Source organism: Psittacula echo (genome assembly GCF_963264785.1).
Source record: "Psittacula echo genome assembly, chromosome: 8".
NCBI classification, from domain to species: domain Eukaryota; kingdom Metazoa; phylum Chordata; class Aves; order Psittaciformes; family Psittacidae; genus Psittacula; species Psittacula echo.
Window position 1 is genome coordinate 6,436,952 of NC_137744.1, and position 12,043 is coordinate 6,448,994.

The following is a 12,043-nucleotide window of genomic DNA, read 5'->3' on the forward strand; positions in this document are numbered from 1 at the left end:
TTGTTTCCCAGTGGTTTCCTGTACCTGGTATAACTTTTATTTGCTCCTCTGAGCAGGTGGTTGGACTAGATAACCTCCAGAGGTCCCTGCCACCTGAACTATTCTGTGATTCAGCAACTGCCAGTAAAAACATGTTATTTTCCGTTTGAACTTTGCAGACTTCAGCTTTCAGCCCCTCCATCTTATTTGGCTTGCGTTTGCTAAAGAACATTTTGTTATGGAACATCTGTTCACTGTTTTCTAAATATAGATTATGATCAAGTCTTTACCTTAATTAAACCAAGTAAAATAAGTTACTTCAGTCTATTTACCATTGCATATTTGCCTAATTTCAGAGCAATGTCATTCTTTTTAATTCAAGAAGTGTTTGATTTTATGTATGCAAGCAATATATTTTTAAATATCATGTTGTCATATCCACCGCACGAAGCTTGGGAAATGGCATTCAACCAGCAAACATCATAAAGTTTTAAGTTCTCTTCCAGGCTGCTCCCTTATAGGGTCTTTTTTTTTCAGTAGTTGACTTAACTCATGCAGGTTTATTGTACTAAGGTAATGAACTAAATATTTTACTTGTATTGCTACCTTTATGTGTTAGTTAACTGTCCTCAAAATTTCTTATAAAACATTCTTTATGGTATTTGCAAATTTCAGTAGTACTTGCAATTTTCCCTTTTGGAAATAGAAACTAGAATTATGAACATAGCGTGGTGAGCACAAGTCCTACTGACCTTTTCTGTTTATGAATATTCAAATAATGCTGTTTCACTTTGTCACAGTTATGAATGTGTACTGTACCTTTGAAAGGTAGGATGTTCTGCAGAGTGCAGAAGCTGACTTGTATGTAACACTGCTGCTGTGATTGCTTTGATAATTCCTGTATTTTACCATTTTACAGAGGTAAATAGAATGCAGGTGCTTTGTTAAGAGCTTTTTTAGCTCAAACCATTCTTTAACATGTCATCCTGCTTGAGGATGTAGGAAGAACATCACTATAACTATTATTTATTTTCTAAGGAAAATGGATCAAAATTCCATGCATGTTAGTCCTGGAAGGTTTTTGTTTTTTTTTTTAATGAGGTTCCTAGTGCATAGCTATGTATCAGAGAAAAATAAATCAGAAGAATATTGTGACCTACATATCTTAATATATTAGTGTAATATTGGAAGTGCTTTTAACCTCTCAGTTAAACTAGTCTGATGTATTTAAGTAAAAAAGTCAATATGCATCTATTTTGGAAGGAATCCCAAAGCCATTAACATTTTTAATGCTAATGTAATCTTGAATGTGCAACATAAGTATAGCTGACATTAATTCTGCTCTACAAAACATTAAAATTTCAGTTTTTCTATACAGAAGGCTTCTATTCTCTGACCTGAAGTAATTAAGTTTGTTCAGAATGAAGCTCATATTGCATTTCTAGCACGGAAATTAAAGGAATAATTTAGAAAGGAGCATTAGCTCTGAAGTCAAGCGGTATGCCCTGCTGTGATCATTTTGTTCTCTTGGTACTCGGAGGGTTAAAAGGAGATGGTGGATGTGCTGTTTGAAGTGTGTAAAACTTGTAGGGAAAACTGCCTTGGGCATTGCCATCCAAACTGACTAATTGAATTCTTTTTTTGTGCTCTAGAAAATAACAGTATGAATACAGAAGAAACATCAAAGGAATACTTGACCATGAAATGCTAATATAAATTCTTCTCTGTGTTTCTTGGCACTCTCAGTCTTCTGATTTTAACTTTCTCATTCTGTCACGATATTCTCTAAACTGTGTTCACTTAGAAATTAATTTCTCTATCAAAGTGCTACTGTTCCAAAATAAACATGACCCTTGAGGCAGAGGCTGCGATAGTTGCCTGTACCAGGGCTGAGCGGCTCGGGCAGCTTGAGTCAGATCTGCAGCAGCCGTGGATGGGCTGAAGGACAAGGTCCTCAAAGCGGCACCCCAGGAACATAGTTCGTGAGCTGGGCACTGTATCCCTCAGTGGGTGGGATACAGCTGAGGTTTTAAGCCCCTGGACAGGAGGAGCAGAGATCTGCCAGTCAGCTGCTATTTCTCTCACAGAGTACCGCAGCCTGAGCTGATCATATAGCTAATCTGCTTCTAGAGTAAATAGAGTGGGGATGTTGGAATTATTTAATGGGAAGTTTAAAATAATTAAATGTTATTGCAAAGGTATTATGATCCGGGAAAGAGAAATTATAGGGAATCTTAAGTTACTTGAGGGGGTCTTTTAGGTTTATCGATAAGTTAAACTTTACTCGAAAACTAAACATCTAAGACACCTAAACAGCGCAGATTGGTTTTTACTTGTCATATCCTCATCCTTACAAATATGTTCTGAAATCCTCATCTTGCTTTGTAGAAAGCTTTTTCCAACATGGCGCATCATTTGGAGAAGTATTTAACAATCTTCCAACAAAACTTTCCTGTTAATCATTAATTTGATTAAATGTAATCAATCAATGCACGTATGGCATTATAGACAGGAAGCCTATGCTAAACAAGGGTGCTGGTGAGGCGAGGACCCCACAGCTTGGTTGTGAAGGGCTATCCTTTCCCTCCCGCCTGCCTCAGGGTCTGGTGTGGGTCTCCCTGAACACCGGGAGATGCCGGGATACATCAGGAATATTTTCTCCTCAGATTTTCTTGCTAAAAGCACCCCTTTGATGATGGGTGGGTGCTGCCTGCTGGTGCCTGTGCAGGAGTGCTGTGGGCTGCCCGCCATGACAGAAGGTTCTAGAGCTGTGGGGAGAGGGAGCCTGGCTGGGGCTGGGGCCGTGGGGGCAAGGCCTTGTCTGTGGCTGCCCTCAGAGGTGACCACGGTTTCTGGGGACACTCATCTCTGCGAGGCAAGCCTGAGGTTTCTGTATTTCCCTTTTAATTCTATGTTGTAGTAAAATACAGCTGGAGAGCCTGGGTGGTGATGTGGAGCGCAGACTGGTGGGAGCAGGGTGGTGTGGAGCCGCCTCAGCGCATCCAGGGCCTCTCCTGTAGCAAGGGGTGAAACACTTCTGCCATGGCTGTGTCTTGCCTTACAAAGGGTTGTACTGAGGAGATTTCTTAAACATTAAAAAGCAGTACAGGCTCTTTTTAGGAATTTGTATGCTTTGTTCCACAAAGGAAAAGTGCTATTCTAGGCACTGTAATATCACTGAATCAAAACAGACATTAAGGGAGTAATAACTCTCAAGTTACGGACTTTTAAGATTTATTATTCTTTAAAAACTAACTAAAATCGGAAAACGGCTGCTCTAGAAGTTACAAGCAAATTCAGAGGTTTACCACGAATATTGTTTTTCAGGCCTACTTTAAATTGGTTAAGAGCAACATTGTGCAATGGAAAGCTGGGATAGTTGTTCTTTGGGAGGTCTTAAGGCACTGAAACCTCCTGGATATTCCTGGATCAGCCCTGTGTCCTTTCTCATCCCTTTTTGGTGTGGCTTGTGCTTTCCAAAGTTCAAAGCTCAAGCAGCTATGTGACTTCTGCAAGCAGATGGGACCACGGCTGTTTTCTGTCCCTTGTGCACAGTGTAGACAGTCAGGCCTTGAAGCAAAAGATGGACAGAATGGACACACAATGTTTAACATTTTTAGCATTGTGCTTGTCAGACATTGTCTGTTTACTCTTCCTTCCCGTGCTTTATAGTAGTAACACAATCTACCTAGTGATAGGTCTGACATGACTGCACCCCACACAGCTTGTGCGACAGGTAACAAACATTCTGCCTGATTTAAGGCCAGGCAGTGTAGCTCTTGCTCTGCACATCACTGAAAATCTGACGTGCCGCATTAATTATATCCAGTTACTTTTTTCTCACTATCATGAATCTGTCCCCCCTGCTTACATTTATATTGTTGCTAGTATTGATCACGAGTTTCAGGACTGTCAAGGGACGAATAGATCCCTGAGGTTAACTAGCCACAAGAGAAGTCAAGTGTCCTGAGGCTGTAAAGTAACCTTTTGGTCATGACAAACTCAAGAGCTCATTTGTCTTTACATGAACCTCTGTAAGAGATAGTTATCAGCATAAAGCCGCCTTTGATTTCTTCACAGGAAATCTAAAATAACGTATACTTATTGGTTTTTGTTTATTTTACCACAGGATTGTACAGTGTATGAAACAGAAAATAAAATTCTTCATGTGGTAAGTAATCTAAGTATTCTGCTTTGCTCTTCTCTGATCCTACCACATTTACTTAACTGATATTAAAAAAATAGAATTAAAGCTACTATAGAAAAGTAAAGTTCCTTACTGTTTGACACAGCTTCTGATAAATTATAACAGTTGCTAAAACTTTAAAGTTTTCTTAAATAAGATCAAGACCAGCAAGAGAGAGATCAGCTTACATGTTTTGTGACCCTGCCTGAAACTGCCTTAGTAAAACTTAGCTCTGCTTCCTACCAGCCAGTTTACTGACTGCCCCAGTACTCTAGATTTAACACTCTAAAATGTCTTTTTTTACACCAACATAAAGAAATGGAGATCCTACCCAAACAATAGTAATAAAATAATACCTACACCTGTTTATTTTAGCAGGCAAAACCAGATACGCCCTCTCACTCCCCTGACACAGTTCCTATATTCCTGTTATAACTACAGTTAATTGCAAATGCATAATCATTGCTCTTAGATTGTTTTAGAAGCTTCACAGTACTCTTACTAGTATAATACACCTATTAGGATTGCTGGCATGGAATTCCAGCAATGGATCACTCAGATCGAGTGCCTTCACTAGTTGTCACACTGAGCCCTTGGTACACAGTGTGCACACAAAAAATGCAGTGATGAAGAGGAATGGAAGAATCTTATATAAGGTTATTGATTAGATACTGGCCTGTAAAGTTCAAATCCTTTATATTTTACTGGCACTGAAAACTTGTACTGACTGAGACAGAGTTAAATGCTATGGTGAAAGGGAAATCTCAAAGGATTTACAAGATCAGATAAGCTTTTGACAAGCTCTAACCAAGTGCCTGCCTCATTTTAGCAGGAAAACAAAAACAAAACCCCCAAACCTTTTACACATACTCTGCTTCCAGCGGGGATTAAAATATGTCATAAAACATTTATGTGCTGTTAAATTCAGAAAGCGTGCAGTGACTTTCAGAAAATAACTTACTATTCTGAAATAGCCTACCTGATTCTGAAATGGACTTCTAAAAGCACCTGAAATCTTCTGGGATTTGGAGTGTGTGTGTGCATCTATGTATATATAGATACATATATGTACATTTTTAACTCACGATTCTAACTGCATATGACTTTCACAAATACACCTTTAGCACAAATATTACTTTTGACTTTTCTACCTCTTGTTGATGGTAACCTGAAAAGATGGAAGTGAAGAGAAAGAAGTTTCCATTTTTAAGCCTTCCACAGGCTCAGCAGTGAGAGTGTGATGAACTTTAAGGAGCCTAAATCCCAAGGCAATAGAACTCATCTTAGCCTGAGCAAAATCATGTGAAACTACCTGACCTAGAGCATCCTGGCTCTAAGAATTCACAGTATCACAGTATGATTGGAAGGGACCTCAAAAGATCATCTAGTCCAATCCCCCTGCCAGAGCAGGAACACCTAGATAAGGTTACATAGGAATGTGTCCAGGCGGGTTTTGAATGTCTCCAGAGAAGGAGACTCCACAACCTCCCTGGGCAGCCTGTTCCAATGTTCTGTCACCCTCACTGAGAAGAAGTTTCTTCTCAAGTTTAAGTGGAAAAAAAGTGACCTGATTATCATCATAACTCTGGGTGAAGTGAGAAGAATCACCATCTTTCTAGCAGCATCTTTTAAAAAAAAAGTATTAAAAATTATTTCAAGGACACCGAATTAAAGAATAAGCTTTATAAACGGTTAATTTCTTTTATGGTCTCTATATTTATAAAAATAAATAAAAAATAAGAAAAATAATTTTGATGCTCTAAGGTAAAAATTTACATTTGTATGAGAATCTATAAGTCTTAAATACCACATGGCCTTTTGTTCTATTTCTGAAAGATATTAAGAAAGGTATACTTAGAAGTAAATACAGATTTATAGAATGATGATCGATGGTTGAGCTTCTTCATTGGCTACTGGAGATATTCACTGAAGTGTAGATTTGTTTGGAATAGCTCCACACTGAGGGAGAATGTTCTCAGCTGTGATCACAGGGCACAGATGCCATTCCCTCAGTAGTCATGGGACTGGACTGTGTCTACTCTGCAATCAAGTATTATGAGAAAAGACAAGTTAGGAAGGAGTCATCTTCAGGATCACTCTAAACTGCATGTTGGAGAGTCAGGTTTCTTTTTTTTCGGATATCCGTTCAGCAAATGTGGTTATTGGGACTGCCTCAGTTCTTTAGACTAATATAGTATGCCTCTCATAATAAATAAATGACAACCTGCTAGTTCTTTCTCTCAGCAGTACATACAGTTTATCAACTATATCTGTTCTACCATCCAAGCAGTAGCTGCCATACTTAAAAAAACCTTTTGTGACATAGAAGTTTGTATGGCTCGTTCCAGACTTAGTGGTTACCTAGAGAGTCTATTGGCGTGGCCCAGTGAAGGAAGTCTAACAAAAGAATGTTGGTGTTGAACAACCTGTAAAACTGTATGGAAAGTTCCTCTGCAACAGGTACTGAACTTCTTGAAGAACCCTTTTCTCCTTTGAGATTTTCTGAAGCACGGTAGTATTGCGCCATCTGGAGAGTGTGCACTTTGCTTCTGTGTGCTTTCAGAACTAGTACTCAAGACTTTGGTTCTTCCCTCTTTTTCAGTGCCCAAAATACTTTAGCATATGTTGGTGTATCATCCCATGTTGATAGTCCATACCAAACATTACTTCCTGACCCTGGCCTTGGCATTATTTACAGCTGGTGTCAGGCCTCTCTTGTATCTGCTGAAATACTTTTGCAGCAAACTGATATTTTTAAATACTGTAATACAGTTTTCTTGAATCTTTTTCTCATGATAAAATCCTACATAGATTTTATTTGATTTTCTGAATCATAGGGAGATCTTACAGATTCATAACAGTAAATTTGACTGAAACCTTCTTTGTTTATTTTGTTCCAAAGTTTGTTTACTGAAAAAGTATTTGAATTACATCAGAAAGTAGAAAGTGATGTGTCTGGGATTTAGTCTGCATCTAATCTATACATATGATCTTAAACGTTAAGGCATAAGAGAGGGCTTCTGTGTGAAATCATCATAGTGTTTTGATATGCCTAATTAAAAAGCTGGATGAAAGCATATACTCACAGGCAGGGTCAAACATGAATTCATATGTAGAGTAAGCAGTAGGGTACACTTTTTGAACAAGCCAGTTTCTATGTCTCTGGTGGGAGAAGACAGGACCTAAAGCTTTGTTTAGGGGTTCTGTCCCAAAGCTGAAACTACTAGAAATATTTTGGGTAATGATGACCTTTAGGTGCAGTCATGCATATCTGAATGGGAGACTTCGCATCTTGCAACTGGTACAGAATACAAATGCCACATCCAGTACTCCAGAGCTGTTCTTGGATTTCCAGATGAGTAACTATACAGTGAATGGAAACATAATCTCTAAATTCAGGCAGTTAATTTATCCATTGTGACAGCTTTATTTGTTTAACTTATATATATAATGTCAAATGAGTTATTAGAAGTCTTCATGCTTTTGTAAATGCCTGAAATAAAACTTCCCTGAAGAGATTTCACTAGAATTTGCTGTAATTAGGGAAAATGAGAGTATAGTCCGCAAAGGAAAAGAGATGCATACAGCACAACTTTGACTGGAAGAACATCCAGAAATTCATCCATATGAATGCTTTCACTTTCAGATTAGTTTCAAATATTTTTAGGCGTAGTCTCTTTGAACGAAAGCTTTAAGCAACGCATGCAAACTTGGGAATCAATCTTTATATATGAAGATTCTCCAAGAGTATAGATTGACTCCTTTTTAATCCATATAGTTACAGTTTGCCTTTGAGAGACATGTTTAATCTTTCAGTAATACTGTGCAATGGAGTTCCTACTTCGAAGGTGTTTGTGTGGATTGGCATTAAGATTTTCAGATCTTTAGCTGGAAGGCAGGATAACAAAATTGTTGCACCGTTGCAGAGATCCAGAGTATCAGTTAAAGGATGTGTTCAAAGATGCATAGGAATTTTACTTCAGGAAATTAGTTAAATAAGGCAGTCCTCTGTCAATGTAATTTTTAACAAAGAAAACACTTTCTAAGTTGTTTACTGCAGAATTCACCTAATGATCACTGCTGGTAAGGTTGCTCTTTTGGTAGCCAAAATAGATTATTGAGTTGGTGGGTAAGGCATTTATTTTGACATTTTTCACTTGACTTCCACTGTATTTATACTGATACATTATAATGACAGATAGGATGAAGTTCATCAGGTTGTTTCTGGTTTTATGTGTAGCTGGAGTTGAGAAAATAGTTCAGATACACAGATGTTCTCAGTGCACAGTAAAACCTTTTGATCAGAAGAACATGCATGTACATTCATGTAAACTTTTTTGAAATTTATGGATATTTTCTGTTCCCTTAACTTCCTGTTCTGGACTATCATATACCTGTAGTTTTACAAGGCTAAGAAGTAAAATTATCTATTTATTCTCAATTAGTTCTCAGAATAAGAACTTCTTCACTGGTAGTTTCAATTTAATATGAGGAATTATATTGACTTGTTTTTCTTCGTAGTGTAAAACCTTGTCTGGGATTTGTGACCACATCATTTCGCTCTCATCTGATTCTCTGGTGTCACAGTCAGCACATCTTGAGGTAGTTCATCTCACCAGCATTATGCCCAGTGAGGGTTTGGTAAGTAGCAAAGCAGTTTAAAGTTTACCTGTTAGAGTACAGAATACAAGCCTCAGTTCTTCAGGGTGATAACTTTTCTTGATTTATCATGAAATCAGAATGTATTTACATGCAGTTTCCTACTTATTTGGTAAACTGGTTCAGATTTCCGAAAGTGGTTTAATTAACATTTATCTAAATAAAGGAATTGTATTTTTTTAAGTAATTAAAACCTTTTTTCACCTAGGTCTTCAAGTGTAACTGGTAACTACATGAGCAGCTAAAGAAAGGTTATAGCCATTTGATAGCCATATTGCAGGTTTTGGCGTGTACCAAAGTAATCCCCAAATACATATATATACAAATAAAATGAACTAAATATTGTTAATGTGGTTTGAAAATGATTAGTGGAAGATATGTTTCTTGGGCTTGCACAAAAATAGTTATATGCCTCCCTAAGTATTCAGTTCAAATAAAGCTTTCAGAAGTATCAGCCCAGAAACAAAAGGGAATCTCATAAGTTATTGTTCACTGAGCAGACTAGTCAGGTGTCTTTTGAATGCCACAGCTGCTCTGTGGTAAAATGGGTCACACCATTAACATTTTCTTCAGAGGTAATAGTTTAATAATTCTTTGGCTACCACTCTTAAACAATAATGTACTGTTACATATTTTGAACAAGGCATTTTTGTGATGTTTTAGGGGCAGTGGTTAAAGATTTCTGTCTCCTCTCAGTAGTCCTTTCCTTTGCATTCTGCTATGGGTAGACTGCAGGAGGATAGGGGCTGTGCTTGGGAACCTAGTACCTCAATAAAAGCTAAAGCGTAAGGACTGCTGGCATGAGGATGTTCTTGCACATTCTCCTCAATAGACAGAATGCTTTTCCCAGTACAATCTCATATAATGTCTCCAGCTGCCCTCTCAGGGTTCGGGTTTGGTTTTCTTGGGTTTACTCCCCCCCAACCCCTAAAGAGGAGGTATCCAAGAATGTTGTTCCTGGGTTGGTGGAAGCAGCTGGAGGAGGAAAAAAAGGAGTAATTGGTAACCATAAGACTTATGTGCCAAATATCCCAGCTTTAACAAATAAAATACATGTGAGTGTTACTATAGGCATTCTGGCATGTTTCTTGATTGCAGTTCAGCGTGTTTTACAGTTAAATTTCTGCTAGTTGAGATGTGGTGTATCATTTCAGTATCTTACTCTTTGTTCTGACATTAAATAGCGTGAACTGAATGCAAATCCTATCAAAGTTACAAGAACATAATTTTGAGGTGTGCATATTAATTTGAGAATGGTGAATTTGAATAACATGAGGAGGTTTTGTATGACTGCAAAAGTTTACTTTATTCTTAGATTAAGTGAACAAAGATCATTACAACAGTATAAACCGCATTTAATTTTAATTCTGTGGCACCACAGATGCAAAGCCCAGTATGTAATCCTGCAGACAGATATAATTTGCTTGCTGTGCTCCTGCATCCCAGTGGCCAAATGTGTTCCCTTTGTGGCCTAGTTTCCCCTCTTGGTCTGATTTCTGGGTTAGTGCAGGGGTGTCCAGAAATACCAGGTCATTTACAGTTTGTGTAGTATATATGCTGTAAGTTTGTCAGTGCTTTCGACTCACATTAGGACTAATACATCCTGTATGCTAGCAGTCTGGATCTCTGTGTAGCTTTCCTTTCTATCAAGAACTGTAATGTATTTCTGCTGGTCTACTTAGAGGAAAGGTCACTCTCAGTGCTGAAGAGAATGTGAACAGAGATAAGATGCCTTTTCCTCAGAGATGATGCAGTATAACAAGCAGGGCTTGGCAGTGCTAGTATTCCCTGTTCAGTGATAGCTCTAGATCTAGGACAGGGGTGTAGACTGCTGGAGGACAGAAAGAGTGCAGCCTACTTCAAAAATGGCATGTCTGGTCGTGAGCTGAAAACGTGTAATATTAGGCAGGTGTCTTTCCAGAGCCCCTGCGAATGAATAATATACTTTCTAAACATTTTATCATAAAATATCAGAGTATGATTTAAACCTTTAAGGTGTGAGTGTCAAGATGAGAGTTGTTGACTGTATCATTGTGGCTTGTCATGTGGTCCACACTTTCCTCCACACCACTCTCGTTACTTACAGGACATCAGGCAGATAGGGCTGATGCTGTGATTATGCTGTAGACTAGACTCTATCACTGGGTGAAACAACCATGGTTTAGTCTTCACCCACAGTGCATGCATAAATCTATAGCCAACAAAACTCCAGTAAATGGGCACTGCTGACAGAGGACATGAAACAAATACTGCAATCAAATTTGCCTGACTATTTTTTTCCTTTTTCTTCTTTTTCTTTAAGAAGAAGTGAAATCACGGTGAATGACGGCATTTTCTGTGCCTAATTGTGAAGGCGCTGTAACATGTTAGGTTGGAAAGTTCCTTATAATCAATTTTGCTGACACTGTGTTCTGTTTAGAAGAAAATATGAAAAAGGACTATAAATGGGAATAAAAGAAAAATCACGTGAAAAGGAAAAGAAAACATTAATCAGAATCAAATATAGAACAGAGTAATGAATTACAAATGGTTTTCTCATGATTGTATGGCAGGGTTTTTTTTCCACAGGATCTCTGTTCCATTCAAGAGAAAAATGAGTGCTATTCACTGAATGGAATGTATTCAGAGTTCCATTTTTATCCTTATCATTCAGTGTAGGGGTTGAGGTCTTATTTACCACACTTTAGCTAAGCTCTGCATTCCTTTGAGTTACTAATTTCATTGTGAGTTCTTGGGTTTGGGGTTTTTTATATGGCCTTACTGAGTGCTTCACAGACACCAATTAATTCATCCTCACAACACACTTGTAATTGTAACTTTGTAATTTTAGATTTATGGACAGGAATCTAGCAGAGTCATTTGGGTCAAAATCCCCCAAAATCTATTTTCAGAAGAAGCTTGCCACCACACAGTTGTTCAGAACACTTGTTACTTTTAGAGCATAAGTTTAACACATAGTCTTTCTTGCTTTTAAGTGTAGCTAAGGTTTTCAGAGCTATTGAGAACTCTAGCTTGAGATTCATACATTTTGGCACCTAGAAAATTGACATAACTATTTGCCATTGGTGAAAAGCATGGTGTAAATTACTCAGATTTATATAAGAACAGCGTTATCTGGAATGATATTCAGTTGACTTAATTATAAGTCTTTGTCTTTTTTCAAAACTCCGTTTGCAAACTGGTTTCATTATATGCCTTCTAATTTCTTCAACACATGAG

At 37.9% G+C, this 12,043-nt stretch overlaps 1 protein-coding gene across 1 annotated transcript in view; it reads left to right on the forward strand.

Moving 5' to 3' along the window:
• The window catches only part of LOC308224578 (connector enhancer of kinase suppressor of ras 2-like), a gene marked incomplete at both ends in the record, with an annotated part of 189,371 nt that overhangs the window by 89,739 nt on the left and 87,589 nt on the right, over positions 1 to 12,043 (forward strand). Inside the window, 2 exons of the mRNA XM_080624676.1 lie at positions 4,109 to 4,150; positions 8,687 to 8,806. Coding sequence (XP_080480802.1) covers positions 4,109 to 4,150; positions 8,687 to 8,806 — 162 coding nt within the window. The remainder of the gene's footprint in view (positions 1 to 4,108; positions 4,151 to 8,686; positions 8,807 to 12,043) is intronic.